At 38.0% G+C, this 15675-nt stretch overlaps 1 protein-coding gene across 19 annotated transcripts in view; it reads left to right on the plus strand.

Moving 5' to 3' along the window:
* NRXN3 (neurexin 3) overlaps window positions 1-15675 on the plus strand; it is a gene marked incomplete at both ends in the record, with an annotated part of 1631502 nt that overhangs the window by 1456893 nt on the left and 158934 nt on the right. For 7 of the 19 annotated variants that reach the window (XM_079699579.1, XM_079699590.1, XM_079699595.1 and 4 more), the window contains one exon: window positions 11651-11740. The exons of the other annotated variants lie outside the window; for them this stretch is intronic. In XM_079699579.1, coding sequence (XP_079555705.1) covers window positions 11651-11740 — 90 coding nt within the window. The remainder of the gene's footprint in view (window positions 1-11650; window positions 11741-15675) is intronic. 19 annotated transcript variants of the gene reach the window in all.

A 15675-nucleotide genomic window follows, 5' to 3' on the forward strand; every position in this document is an offset into this window, starting at 1 on the left:
AATGCTTTTCTCTAGAGTCTAACTGCCATTGACATGCTAACATAATACTATTCTGATACCAGCTGTTAAGGCCCAGGAAAATGACTTTTAAACTCATCCATGAATTTATAAAGGCTGCTTTTTGTAATCCATAAGCTTTAAAAAGGGGCTGAAGATGCAGTGCCTGATTTTAAAAGCCAAGGTTGCAAGGCAGGAATGCGTTTTGTCTCATTTTGGTCTTTAATTCAGTGCTTTGCTTTGTTTTTATTTTGTATTAGTAGGAAGTGTGCGGGGGAATATCCTTCTATTCTAAACCTAGGTAAAGCTATTCATGACCGGAGATTATTTGTACCCTGCAAGAACATAAACGGTTTGGTTTGGTTGGGTTTAGAAGGCTGGGGTTAGTGAAGGCAGTGTTTGCTCCGAAAAAGAGAAGGCAATCCTCCAAGGTTTCCCGTGAAACCATTTGAGGACTAAGAAATCCATTGGTGGGGGTGGGGTTAGTGTTCCAGAATATCTTACCAGTAAGTCCAACCTGCTTTTCTTACCAACTGTCTGTCCATCCATCATTTAAATAGTGATGGCCCCTTATTACTTGTAGAGTCAACCTCTACTATTCTCCCTTCCTTTTCTTAGTCTAAGTGTAGAAATGGATGGAGATCAGAGAAGAATCAATCTTCTCTAGTTTTCCCACCCTGTTCCAACTCCCTCACCCTTGATCATTCCTTCCCTTCCCCTCTCATGGAAGCTGCATTATTGCATCTCTTCCCCTTGGACTCGATAATTCTCCCTTTAGAATGTGGAAGAGGGCTAAGGATAGATAACAGGGGCCTGTGTCTCCTTGTGTCCATTCCAAGATCCCTAAGCTTCTCCCTAAGCAAACTCCCTTGACTCCCCAGACAGCAGCTGAGTGCTTCCCCACTCCTCCTGATGGGCCTTGATGGAGACTCAAATAGGGGAGGGTGCTTTGTTTACCGCATCTCAGCTTCCCTGTCCTTACTGGATTTCCCGACTTCCTGGCAGTATCATTTAGTGTTTGCTGCATAACAAACCACCCCCAAACTTTATTTATTGCACACGTTTCTGTGGATCAGGTGGGTGCTTTTTCTGTTCCAGGCTGGCTTGGATGGAGCTGGATGATCTTGATGGCCTCACTCACACATCCGGGAGCTCAAGTGAGCTGACTGGTCTGGAAGGGTAGGCTTGGGTGGCTGGGGTTTCTCTTCTTGTGGTCTTTCATCTTCCAGGAGCCCAGACCAGCTTCCTTCATATGGCAGTTTCAGGCTTTATCAGCATAAGCAGGCAAGCACCAACATGCAAGGGCTGTTCAAACATCTGCTTCCATCACACTTACTAGTATGCCCTGTGCCAAACAAAGCAAGTCTCAGAGCCAATCAAGAATCAAGGGGTGGAAAAATAGACTTACATCTGATGGGAGGAGTGACAAAGTCCCACTGCAAAGGGGCATGGATATCAGAATGGGATTATAGCTATTTTGCAACTTAACACACTAGCAGAGAGCTTGGAAAAGGCTCTCATTATTACAATGTATTTTCCTCTTAAACTTTCTCCCTTTCAACCCTCAAGGCCTCAGACTGAGGTTGGAAACTGATGATTTTTACTGAGGAATTTTCCTTTTTCTTTCTTTCTTTCAGATATGGCATTTTGGAATTAATCTTGGTTCTTCCTGCCATATCACATTATTTTCTTTTTCTTCCCCCCCATTACCTCTTATTATTCTGCCTTAAATTGAGTTAATGGTGTTTTAAAAATTAAATGTCCATTTAAAATTTTTCTGATCTTTTTTTTTTTTTTTCCTATTCCCCCTTGGATGCTTTCAGATACTTTATCTGCCTTTGTTTGGGATATTTATGATATATTAGTGTTATCTATAAAATGTGTTTTATTTGTATAGGCTATATTCTCCCTTTCATTTATTTTCTTTTCTTTTTTTTTTTTAACAAAGTCAGTTATGTTAAAAACTGATCTATACTTTTCTCTAGATATTTTATCTGAGCTGAATACATTGTTATTTATCATTATCCTTTGTTTGTGGCCAGATTTGAAGCCATGCTGCAGTTCTCACAAACAAATCAATTTGAATTAATTTGCCAAGCAGAGTTAACGAGGCTGAGGCATTGCATGAATTTAAGATATAGTACACCAACCGCATTCCCTGAGGTTATTCCTTCACTGGAAAAATTTTGATTCTAGTACCACATTGTAGTCGTGTATACCTGACCTTTGAATCTTGCACTAAATGATGCATGGCTGCCAACTGGTTCATATTTTGAAAAGCCTTGGAAATGCCACATAACCAAACAAATCAGGAGTATAGACAATTCTTTAATTAATACCTTTGTGGGGGAAGGGTGGTCTTCAAGACATACACTCTCTGCTGCTTGCCTATTCTAGAAATCCTGTGGCTAATGATGTTCTAAGTGAAAGTTTGAGAAACATATTTCTTAGATGATCTTTGAGGTCCCCTCGACCTTAAAAGTGTAGATTCCTCTCAAAATGTAAACTGTAAGGTCCAATGACCTCTACTCCTAGAAACTTCTTTATAATTATGAAACACAAAAAAAATTTGCGGGACTTCCCTGGTGGTCCAGTGGTAAAGAATCCTCCTTCCCATGCAAGGGACGCCGGTTCGATCCCTGGTCGTCAGGAAACTAAGATCCCACATGCCGCGGGGCAACTAAGCTCGTGCGCCATAACTACTGAGCTTGCGCGCCTCAATGAGAGGTCCCACCTACCACAAACTACAGAGCCCACGTGCCCTGGAGCCCACGTGCCACAACTAGAGAAGAGAAAATCCCCATGCCACAACTAGAGAGAAGGCCGAGCACCGCAACGAAAGAACCCACATGCCTCAACGAAGATCCCACATGCCGCAGCTAAGACCCGCCACAGCCGAAAACAAAAAAAAATTTGCTTAAGAAGGACCTCAGTGGTTATGTGGACTCTCCCTCCCCCTCAGCCCTCCACCTCCACAGATCCCCAACAAGTTCTCTAGCAAGAAGAATCTCCTTCAGACCATAAAGCCTGGTGCAAACAAGTAGGAAAATGCAGTCCTCCTAAAAGGTGGGGAAATGATAATAGAGTTCCTCGAAGGAGCTCAAAACTCTGGGTCTTAGATGAGTAATGTTCCAAGATGCTGAAGAAATTTAAACTCTAAGCCCTTGTTCATGTTTACCCAGAAATAATGATGGGAGTCAGTCAGAATAGAAAACTAGATTGGGAAAAGTGTTCTAAATTTTACATTGTCCAAAACAATGTGTGTCAAAATTGGAACCAATATGTAAAAATTCTCATGTGTTTTATTGGACAGATAAGTTGGTATACATTTAACCATATTTAGCAAAGAATCTGGTGATGGCCTGGGCTCTTCAAAACAAGTCTTACCTAAATAGTCTAAATTCCCTTTGGAGAGCATTAGCAAATTGGCACATGAGGAATATGTTATAGATATAGCATATCTTCATTTCCTCGAAAGAGTATAATGTAAGGCGAGCTATGAGAGCCTCTTAAGGAGATCTGCCTCTGGTTGAACTGAAACGCTCAGATGAAGCTCTCTAGTTATTCTGTATCTATTGCTGTATAACAAATTACCCCAAAATTTAGTGGCTTCAAACAGCTAACATTTATTATCTCACAGTTTCTGAAGGTCAGGATTTAGTAGCAACTTAGTCGAGTGGTTCTGTATAAGTGTCTGATGGGTTAACATTACTCATCTATTGACTAGGGCTACAGTCATCTCAAGGCTTACCTAGGTCTGAAGGATCTGGTGGCCTCAGTTCCTTGACAGGTGGGTGGCTTAAGTGTCCTTATGATACAATAGTAGCTTCCCCAGAGTGAGCCATGAGAGAAAGAGTGGGAGGAAGTCACAGTGCCTTTTCTGATCTAGTCTCTAAAATGAGTCGCACATTGTTAATTCCACCATATCCTATTCTTTAGAATTGAGTTACTAAATCCAGCCCAGTTGGAGAATCAAGTTCTACCTCTCACAGAGGGGAGCTTTAAAGAATTTGTAAATGTTTTAAAGTCACCACATAATCCTCCTATTCTGTAAAATTTTCAGGGTCTGGAATGAATGTAAAAAAAGATATGCTTATCACACTTGCAAGATGGCACAGAACTAAGAAAGGTATCTCCTACAGGAAATAAAAGGCCTAGAGTTGAACATTTTCTTATCAGGTTGGAATGCTGTTATAAAGCAAAAAAGAATAAATTTAATGTAATTAAAGTCCTGCTTTGAAGTTCATAAAGTATACTGTGTGAAAGCAAGATGGCGCAAACTTTTTGGGAAGCAATTTAATTGGAAACTGTCTTGGTCTTAAGTTGGAAATAAGCCTACTGTGTGACTGTGCTGTGTTGTGTTGTTTAGACAACTGTTGTAAACCAGCATATTCACCAGGTCAGAGGTGGGTGGTGCATGGGACAGTGATTGTTATTTTTAGATCCCTTGGAAATAATATATTCATTTGTAGGCAGGAGGTTCAAGGTTGGTCTAGAAGACCTATAATTTACAAACACCAGAGACCCCATATGATCTAAGCAGAAATAATACTGTAGCATAAGTTTATTATGGCATCAGCAATGTTGATATTGGTGTGACTTTCCTATTCACAAGGATGAAAATGTTCCTATTTGTTGCTTATCGGAATTGTCCTTCCAGACCTCCTACCTGTCCTCAGAGCTGTGTAGTGACACCACACATGAATGTTTGAATGATTGGAATTTTTTTAAACCAAATATTCTAGCATTCTGACATTAAAAACATTGAGTTTGATGTCCTCTGCATGAGAGGAATGAAAGTAAATGGGAACTGGGGGCGAGTGGGAAGGAAGGCACCTGGAGAGAATTGAATCACCAAGATTAAAGAGTAGCAGAGAGATTGCACAGAGGGTGGGTATGCAGGAAAGAATGGATCATGGGGAAGAATGAGCCCTAACATAACACCGTGGCTTTTGCAAAAGTGGAAGAACTAAGTGATAAGAAGAAGGACAGCTAGGGGAATCTTGAAAGGATCATGTGTCAAAAGGTTGAAGACAGAACATTAAGGTTTTAGGTTGAAAAGGAAATTTGAAAAGATTTGACACTAAAAGTTGTGTGGTGAAGTAAATCTTGTTAAGTTTGCCTTCTTTTTAGCTTAACCCTTCTGAATCAGGTACTGTTATAACAATAACAGCAATAGTAACAAATCATATAATGAGCAATTATTTTGTGCCACACACTGTGCTAAGTACTTTACAGACACTTAGTTCTCAGTTAATTCTCACAACAGCCCTATGTTGTAGTTATTATTATAACTTTCATTTTATATATGAAGAAACTAAAGCTTAAAGATACACCAAGACATAGGTATACTTAATGTGTTTACCAGGAAGGAACTAGACAAAAGCCAGGTTGAAATTGACTAGCCTAGCTTCAGGACATATTTTGGAATAATTATAGAAGGCAAAAAGTGACACCACTTGAGGAAGGAAAGCAAATTTTATAGTCGTTTTTGTTTTGTTAATTTATAGCATGTCATTTTTGAAAGTGGATCTTAAAGAGTAAGTTCTAGACAGACCTATGATCATGAAGAAATTTCCATTAGATTACTTGGAAAGAGTTTCTTAAACTATGAAAGCAAATAAAGATATTTTGGTCACCTGGGCCTTGTTTTGTTCATCTTTCTGGGATTTAAAGTATCCTTAATGGATGAGGATAAATAAAAAGTCCAGGATTAATGAGCTTCAGGAAGAGAGTTGAGAATGGCTTCAAAATACAGGGAAAGGATAGGGATTGGTGATATATGGTCCAATTATTGCATCAGGGTAAATTGTCTTTAATATAATAGTACTTCAACAGAAATGGCACTTTGATTTGGGAGAAGTTCAATGTTAACATGTTTGCACACAAACTTGACAAAGCCAAGGAATAGGGGCGTGATCACTTGGATAAGTGGACATGGAGCACCAGGGTTACATCTCCAGCACAATCCCTACTCCCATCCCCTGAGAATGAAAATAAATCACATTTCCAGCCTCTTCCAACTCCCCATGAGCATCCTTGACTGGATTATTACATTTAATTTGTATAAAATCTTACAATATAGGTATTAACATCTTCATGTATTTTTTGGAACAGATGAAGAAATAGACATCTAGATTAAGAAAATTATGCAAGTTCACAGAACTGGTAAATGTCTGAGATAGGATTGCATCTATCCTATTGAGCCATCTTTGCTTAAATAGCTCAACTCCTATAGCCTAGAGATGGTGGATCAATACTATGACTTGAATATGGGAAGGAATTGATAATATGTCTGTCCACTTATATTTTCCATTTACAAACATACCCAGAAGACATGAGGCAGTGAGCTTCATCAGCCAAGTCAGGGCATTCCTGGGTGACCCCCACTGCTTTCTAGGAGTAAACATCTCATCACTTTGGAAAGGTGGTTCTCCCTGGCTCCTCGAACCACTTAAGTGAGTCTGGAAAAGCTCCCTTACTTAATAATGCCCTTGTGCTCTGAGTCTATTAATTTACTTCCTCCAGCTGATCAGTTTTCTACTCCAAGAGATTAATTTCCTTGCCTTGGCACACTAAAGGATCGAGGCTCAGAACATACAAATAGTTATTTTTTCTTCGGCCCCAAAGGTGTGTTGTGAGAATTAATGAGATGATGCTTATAATTGCATTTTGAGCTCCTTGGTCAAAAGGCACTTTATAAGTACAAGATATTAATTCTTGTTGAGTTCCATCCATCACTTACAAGTGGCTGAACATTCTAGATGACCTTCGGGTAGCACAATACCCCCCCCCCATCTGACTCTAAGAGAATTTGTCTGGGTCAACACCAGGAACAAGATCAGTGCGGAGCTCAAAGAATTTCCCCCAGTTCCTTGTCCTTAGTGTCTGATGTTTGCTTTGAAACTCACGAAGTGTTCTTTGGGGAGAGAGACAGTCTAAGAACCTCTGAAATGCTGTACTACTTGAGTCTACCCACATTGATTTTGTTTTGCTCTGGCTCTAATACATAGTATTCATTCTCTGACTGTTCATTAGACCCACGGTCTCATTTTTTAGTGTCAACAAAGCAATAAAGAAAACTTTCCCTTCCTTTATTCCAGACTCAAAACAAAATGCAAAAATACCTCTGGCATTAATTTTTCACAGATGAATGTTGCTACGATATTCCTATTAGCATGTCCACATGCTTGACAACATTTCAGATGGTATTAATGGTCTACCTGCAAGAAAGCATTTTCTGCCAGCCAAGTGCAAATTGCCAGAACCTTTAAGCCACTCTTCCTCAACTTAGCAGCAGTATATCATCATTACCTATAACTGGACCAAGAAATCACATTTGTCGATGCCTGAATTGCTCTTTTACTTTCCGTGGCTTTAGAAATCAACTTTGTTTTGGAAATGGGGTTAGCTGAGTATATTTTAGAAGACAGAGAAATATAAAAAGCAACAACCAACTACGGTCTGTTCATCTTTGGATGGTAACTTTTGTGGCACCAAATGTAATATGGTCACCTTTTGAATGGAGGCCTGGAAAAGTTCTGAGTCTGTGGAAGCACACCATGGAATTAACATGCTTCCTTTTGATTATTAGGAAAGAGTTGAATCATATTAATAATAATAATAGTTTAAATAAAGTGGATGTTTTTTCATATCCCAGGTTCTGTATATGCTCTACCTCTTAATATCCTATACCAAGTCCTGTGGTGAATTCGGAAGTGGGGAAACTGAGGCTATGTGACTTGCACAAGGTCAAGTAGCTACTAAGGTTAAAACTCAAAGCCAGGTTTGTCTCCAAAGCCCATGGTTATTGCTCCTATGCTGTACTGATTATGGTTTTAAGAAAATTAGTATAACTTCTAATGAATAGGATCTATGTTTGAACCAACAGAGTGTAAAAATGGTGTTGTAAAAGTTATCTTCTGTGCAATACAAGAGTTCTCTCTATCTTTAAGTTTCTCAGCTGAAAGAATTTTTACTTCTTTGGGGCCATCAACAAGTTTCCAGATTACTTCTTTGGGACCTTAAAGAGGGATTAATGTACTAGGAAACTATTCAAGGGTCAACTTGCTTTCTTTGTCTTATCTTCCTCTGTCTCTTTTCCTTTTATCCTAAATGGATTAACCCAAATGTAGTCAATGTGAGCTGTTTTTGCATAAAGGTTGCAGTTGTGTGTATGAACCAGTTGGGCCTCAGTAATTTCACCTCAGAGCATTCTGCTCTTCACGATATTATAATTTAACAGTGCATGTTGTATGTGTCTCCAGGAGCTGAAATATTTGATAACAGAACCAATAGTACAAAAGCAAATGACAATAAGAGGTCAGTTGTATAAAAAATGGATAGAGATACACACACACACACACACACACACATACCTCTAAACTTTTTCAGTATAATAGAATGAAATATGGCTAATACTTTTTTTTTCTAAACTTCAGTTCCAAGTAGGTGAGTGTCAGATCCACATAAGTAATTTAAGAACTGTCTATTTGAAGATGTCATTGTGCAATTTATAGATTTCTCAGTGTGGTTGAGAACTGCAGTCATTACATTTTTGGGGTATAATTAGTAATATACATATGCCTCTTTTTAGTGACATTCTGACATTACTATTCATAAGGCCGTTCCTTCTTGAGGACAGCATCACTTTCTGTTGAAGAATTGATTTTAGTCTGTGTTTAAATGTTCATACTGGCTGCTATATGAAATGTACAACTAAATGTCATTAAGGATTTAATATGAATGTATATGGATTTGATGAGGTTTGCTAAGCTTTCAGAGTAGTCCCTGTGTATGAATTCTGATATTTAGAAGGTTATTTGCTCTTCAGTCAGTATAGCGAATGGGGCTCGGGGCAAATGAACTCATTCTCATGCACATGTTTCTAAAACATTTCTCACTAATGTTTGAGATAAATTAAAATAAAAACCAACAAGAACATGAAAAGAGACTAAGAACAATGTTAATGTGGCAATTTAAACCAATTTGGTTTTCCAAATGGCCTTCCATCTTTCACAACTTTTAACAGTATGCAAGATCACTAGCCCTAGTGCCAGATACTATGTCTGGCATGGAAAACTTAAAACTTTTTTCTAAATGTCTTTTAAGCTGAGATGGAGAAGAATGACTCTGTGTCTTTCACTTTCTGAAGGGTCGAAGGTTGAATCGTGGCTATGCTGTCCTCCCAACGTATCACTTATTGATTCTCCTACATTGTTTCTTGTTTTTCTAGCCAGTACCATGTCCTAATATGATTGTCTATGGAGCTTTATGCTTGACAGAGAGTGGATGGGGGGGAGGGTGCTTACGAGGACCAAGACTCATATGTTTGGGGAAGAAGTAAGTAAGTGCAGCTTCTTAATTAAGTTGGTACACATAGAGCTGTCGGTTTGGAATGTTGATTTTGTCTTGCATGTTGTGAAGAATAGTTAGCTTTATATTTGCTATTGACTTCACCAATCCATTCCACAGTGAGTGGAACAGAGGTCATTACTATACTTAATATTGTAGCCAATGACAGTTACAGAAAACCCAAAGTAATAGAACATATTCAAGGTGAACCTGGCATAATCCATTTGCCATTTCTCAATTTCTCAGTATGTTGTGACTAAAACTTGAGAGAGGTCAGAGCTTATGAAGATGGATGACATCCCTTGTATATCTGTCTCCTGTAGGGTAGAATTAAGAGTTATAGAGATACAGGTTCTTTTCAGAAAATTGCGTGTTCCTTTTCTATTAGGACATGTGAAAATTTACCCAACTTTATTTTGGATTAGTAGAATTCTGTGTACCCAGATCTATCAGGATGATCATTATAATGATCTCTAAGTGGTATTTACGTTAACAGGTAAAATTAACTTTTTTCACCATGGACTTATTGAAACACCAAGAAGTTAAGATACCTTTCTGGTTTTCCTCCTAGCTTACACCCTGTCTTTTTTTCTTCTGTGAGAAATAACATTTTGAGGAAAACTTTAATTTATAAACTGCAATCCAAAACTGCTAATTGTTCTTTCCATTCATTGCACTTTATCCTTTGATATGTTAATATGTTAGGCTTTATGCCAGGCAGATAAGGTCCCATAATGTAGGCTGGGAACAGATCCATGGTCGCCTCTTTCATGAGCTTTTTGTTTGTTTTTATTCCTGGATAGTAAAAATAATGAGTCAGCTCCTTAGAATAATTTGTTCAAAGGAGAAATGCATGGGGAACCTTTTCAATATCTCCCAATATTGCCACCCCTTCCCCATCCCATTCCTCACATAAGGCAGTTACTAGTTTAGCCACATGTGGAATCTTCTCTGCCAGTGAAAACTCCTCTGTGAAGATGACCCTGAGATGGAAGTGCCAGGGCAAGCTTCTATTCACCTGATGCTATATTCAATCCTAATAATCTTTCTAGCTTTTAGATTTCTTTATAAATGGTTTCCAAGACACCTGTCCTGAGAATTTGATTTCACCTTCAGTGTTGGTGATTTGGATTGGGCTTCCTGAAGTTCCACTACTGTAAGGCTATGAGTCAAAAGTGATTTAGAATTCACCAGTTTCTGCTTGATCACTGTGAGGTTGGTTGACAAGACAGAGCAGTTCCCAAAGCATGGCTTCTTTATTTTGTGATTTGAGGCATATTCATTAGGGGTATATCTTCACAACACCACTCTCCATGTCTGTCCTAATTAGACAAACCATCCAGGGGTGGTAACAACATTTATGAAAGGAAGAAAGAGGCATACTAACAGTTAAAAGCATTATGTTTGATCCTTGAAACTAATTAGATATTTCATGCTTGGAGGAAGTATCCCTAACAGGCTTTATGAATGGATGTGTATTCAGGAAGGACCTCTCCTAGGAAGGAAAGAGAGAGAGACTAGGTAGACATATAAAACCTGTGTCTGTTAGTACTAATAAAATATAGGTACTCAAAAATCTGAAAATGCTATATCACTATATGTATAGCTGCTTTTATTTACAGATATTTACTTTGGGGTTCCTTCGATTTTAAAATGTGGATCAGATCTAGACAAAGAGATAGAGATTAAAAGAGATATCTGTAATACTCTACCTATTTTACATAGGTGATGGGATGCTAGGCCCCCCTTTATGGAATAGGAAGTCTCCGTTGGCCATCAAGGCTTAAATTGTCTTCTTTGGCTTCCCTCTGCCAGGAAGTAGAGCAGTTGCACACACTTGAGAGGAGAATAAGGACGTGCATGGCCCCATGCTTCTGATCAGATACAGTAGAGTGAGTGTGGAACATGCATGACTAAGACACTGAGGGTCCCCTACCACATTATGAAGCTGATCTGATACAAGTCAAGGGGATCATCGTTCCTCCATTGACCCAATTAAGGTGTGGTTAGAGTGAGATGGAGAAGAGTGAAGGTAAACCCATTTCTGTCAATAGCCAAACCTCTTCCTGATGCCCATCCCAAGTCACGTTTCCAAAACATACGGAGTACTGCATAGCTAAGAATAACCTGACCTCACACCTGTCAACCAAGGGCAGAGTGACTTCGACTCCACCTCCACTAAAGATAAATGGATATCTATCTCTAAAAACTTCATAAAATGCACCAAAAACCTAGGATGTTTTTGAATGACTTATTGACTTTTCAGATTGTTCTTTAAGCTGTTTTTTAAACTTTAAAGGCAACACTGATAATGAACGCTTCCAAATGGTAAAACAGAAAATCCCCTTCAAATATAACCGGCCCGTAGAGGAGTGGCTGCAGGAAAAAGGTAACTGTCGTTAAAACTTTCATTTTAAAATCATTTGATTCTAAACCCTCATTTTTAAAGCCTGCAAATAAATGTTCCTTAAATGATAATCGCCTGCTGCATAAATGACTGTTTTAATTTTCATTATAATTTGTGTCAGCTTCCACCTGCCATATGTTGATAAATCATGCTATAATACATTGCCATTAAAATACAGTTAAAGGGACTAACATCTAGCTTTCTATCAGCATGACAACCACAAACAAGAAATTCCAGGAACCTCTAAAAAAGAAATGTATTATGGCAATTTAACCACTGCATGATATTATTTGTTAATTTGTTTTAAATTACCTCTTATACCAGAGCTTTCTAAAGAAATTTCAAAAGAACTTATTAAACTTACATCTTGAGGCTGTTTTGGCTTTACTATCTGTAGCATGGTTAATGACAACAAAAAAATCATAGATTGACTCTTGTAATTTAAACTGCTTAAATAACTGTTATAAGGGGAGTGACTTTTTTTTAACATCTGTTTTTAAACAAAGAAAAGAATGAGAAAGATGAATTTTGCCTTTAGAGTTAAACCTACAGAGGCAAATATATTTCATAAAAAGTTAATGGCGTCCTAGTTGCTGACTGAAACTAAAAAAATAAACAAACTTATTCTACACTTTGGTTGTGTATTCGATATTTATGCAACAAAAGTGTACGTGGTTGAAAAAGGAAAGGTTAATGGAAGGCAAAATAGCAGTTTCTCATTTGCTGAAAAAAACAACCACTTTGTTAATAAAAGAGGGCAGCGGTTATACCTGATGTTAGAATTTTCTGTGTGGCTCCTATTTATTAGGATGTGAACTATTGTCTTTCAATGAAGAAAAATTTTTGTCTTTAAGAAGCTATTTACTCTGTTCTTTCCTGAGCCAGTATAAGCTACTCTTGTAGCTTAAGTGAGTTTTATTTTAAGTAGACATTAAGTGAGTTTTTTAAAATATGTAGAGATTTGATTGAGTTATTTATAAATAGTAATGAGGTATATTAATATGCAACTTAAAAAATAAAGGACTACTACAGTTGTAAGTTGAGTGAAAACATTCAGACCTTTAAACACGGAAAATCCTCACCAAGTCTTAACTGTTTGCCCTGTTTTTAACGTACGTGGTCTAATTAAAAATAAATTAAGAATAACTCTAAAAAGCAAATAATTTTGTTTAGTAATCACCAGCTCATAAAGTCCCTTTAACATTAAAGATGATGATTGCCTCACTTCTTAAAAAGGAAAAGACAACTAGATGCATGTCTGAGTCTCATGTGCCTGAGAGAATTTTTTTGTTTCTTTCAATTTTATGTTAATAATATTTTATTTTACTCCATTGCCTTTTGAAGTCTAAGTTCAGTAGCATGCCAGGCATTTTCATTTGTATAAATCATTATAAAGTTACTGGTAGGCTTTTAGTTTTCCTTCCAATAGCATTGTTATCAGTTGGCTTTCATATAGAAGGATGCTTCCAAACACACAATAAAAGTTGAGTTGGTGGGACAGGGATAGGGGTGGTTTGGGTGGAAGGGAGGGAGGAATTCCAGTTTCTTAACTGAATATGTATATGTTTATATATGCTAATAATATTGAAAAGAATTATTTGCAAACTGGGAAGTTCTCTCTTCTATGTTATTTTAACCAAAATTACTTTTTTGTTTGATTTTGGTAAGTAACATTTATTCGTTCTGTTGCTTTACCTCTTCCTCTGTCTAGGTAACTTTCCCTTCAAAAGAAATAGAAAATGTATACCAAAAAACCTTGTAAGGACAATAAGTAAAACAGGGTAAATTCAGAAAGATGATTAGGCAGAGGTACTAGGAAGTAACTGGAATCCTCTTTGGAGTTATTTCTGTCATTGGGGAAGAGATCTGGGTCACAGCATTCCCAAGTCTGTTTTCTGGCTCTGTCTGCTATTGACTGACTTTCTAACCTTAGACAATCCACTTAACCTCTTTATATCTCAGATTTCCCATATGAGGAGAGGAGAAATAATACTGCCTATTCCCCAAGGGTGTTCTGAGGTTTAATTAATTAGTCTTTGTGCAACACTGACTGGAGACGTGCAAAGATTTAATTTAAGCAGTATGTGAACTTGTTGTCCAAATAAGGTAACAATTAATGACTTTCAAGAGGATGGGCACCCAAAGCAAAACACAAAGTAACCTGCTACAAACCCTGTACTGTTGTTATAACCAGATTTCATATTATTGATTATAGAACAATTACCAGACTGGAATAGAGATATAATAATGGTCGCCCCTTATAAAAAACACGATTGATCATAATGAGGGACAATAAGGAGATCTGGCATTGATTTTTGAGAAATCTTGGGCAGATGGTACAACTTTCTCCGGTCAGTCCCTTATATCCTTCATAGGGAGAGGATAGTGATGATTGTTTCTCGCTTATTCACCTAATCCTGCTTACCTGAGAGAGATAACTTGATCAGAGGAAGAGATGGCAGGAGACTTGAATATCCCCCTATTCCTTTAGTGCCTGCCAACTTTACTATTAACCACCTAATCTCAGGTACAGAAGGCTAGGAAAGGGTTTTAAAACATAAGTAAAGCAGACCTAGCCAGAAATAAACCATGAAACAGACAAATAAACAAAGGTCCCAATACTTCCTAGGGCATGATGGAAATCTGAAACATAGGCAGCCTCCTTCCCTATTTCACCCCACTGGTGTCTTGTTCTCAAGAAGTGATTAGTCAGATCTCTCCTTGAAAGAAGGAATAGCCAGAAGTGGAATGGTGGCTTAATCGTATAGCCCAGGAAACATGTCTTGCCTTTCTCCATGCTTGGGTCAGTCTTGAACAAGCAAAGACCAATTTTTGGAGTGAACTATGGCAACTGGAATAAAGGAGATACATCTTTTTTTTTTTTTTTATCCTGGCATCTGCTGCCGCAGGCTTCCCCACATTCCGTACCCCTCCCTCCGCCATGGCCTGTGTGAGCCAGAGCCCCCGAATCAGCTGCTCCTTTTTTTTTAATTTTTAAATTTTATTTTACTTACTTTTTTTTATACAGCACGTTCTTTTATTAGTTATCTATTTTATCCACATCAGTGTATACATGTCAATCCCAATCTCCCAATTCATCCCACCACCACCACCACCACCACCCCCGCCACTTTCCCTTCTTGGTGTCCATACGTTTGTTCTCTACATCTGTGTCTCAATTTCTGCCCTGCAAACTGGTTCATCTGTACCATTTTTCTAGGTTCCACATATATGCGTTGATATACAATATTTTTCTCTTTCTGACTTACTTCAGTCTGTATGACAGTCTCTAGATCCATCCACGTCTCAACAAATAACCCAATTTCATTCCTTTTTATGGCTGAGTAATATTCCATTGTATATATGTACCACACCTTCTTTATCCATTCGTCTTTCGATGGGCATTTAGGTTGCTTCCATGACCTGGCTATTGTAAATAGTGCAGCAATGAACATTGGGGTGCATGTGACTTTTTGAATTACGCTTTTCTCTGGGTATATGCCCAGTAGTGGGATTGCTGGATCATATGGTAATTCTATTTTTAGTTTTTTAAGGAACCTCCATACTCTTCTCTATAGTGGCTGTATCAATTTACATTCCCACCAACAGTGCAAGAGGGTTCCCTTTTCTCGACACCCTCTCCAGCATTTGTTGTTTGTAGAGTTTCTGATGATGCCCATTCTAACTGGTGTGAGGTGATACCTCATTGTAGTTTTGATTTGCATTTCTCTAATTTAGTGGTGTTGAGTAGCTTTTCATGTGCTTCTTGGCCACCTGTATGTCTTCTTTGGAGAAATGTCTGTTTAGGTCTTCTGCCCATTTTTGGATTGGGTTGTCTGTTTTTTTTTAATATTGAGCTGCATGAGCTGTTTATATATTTTGGAGATTAATCCTTTGTCCATTGATTCATTTGCAAA

This window comes from Hyperoodon ampullatus, assembly GCF_949752795.1.
Source record: "Hyperoodon ampullatus genome assembly, chromosome: 3".
Taxonomy (NCBI): Eukaryota; Metazoa; Chordata; class Mammalia; order Artiodactyla; family Ziphiidae; genus Hyperoodon; species Hyperoodon ampullatus.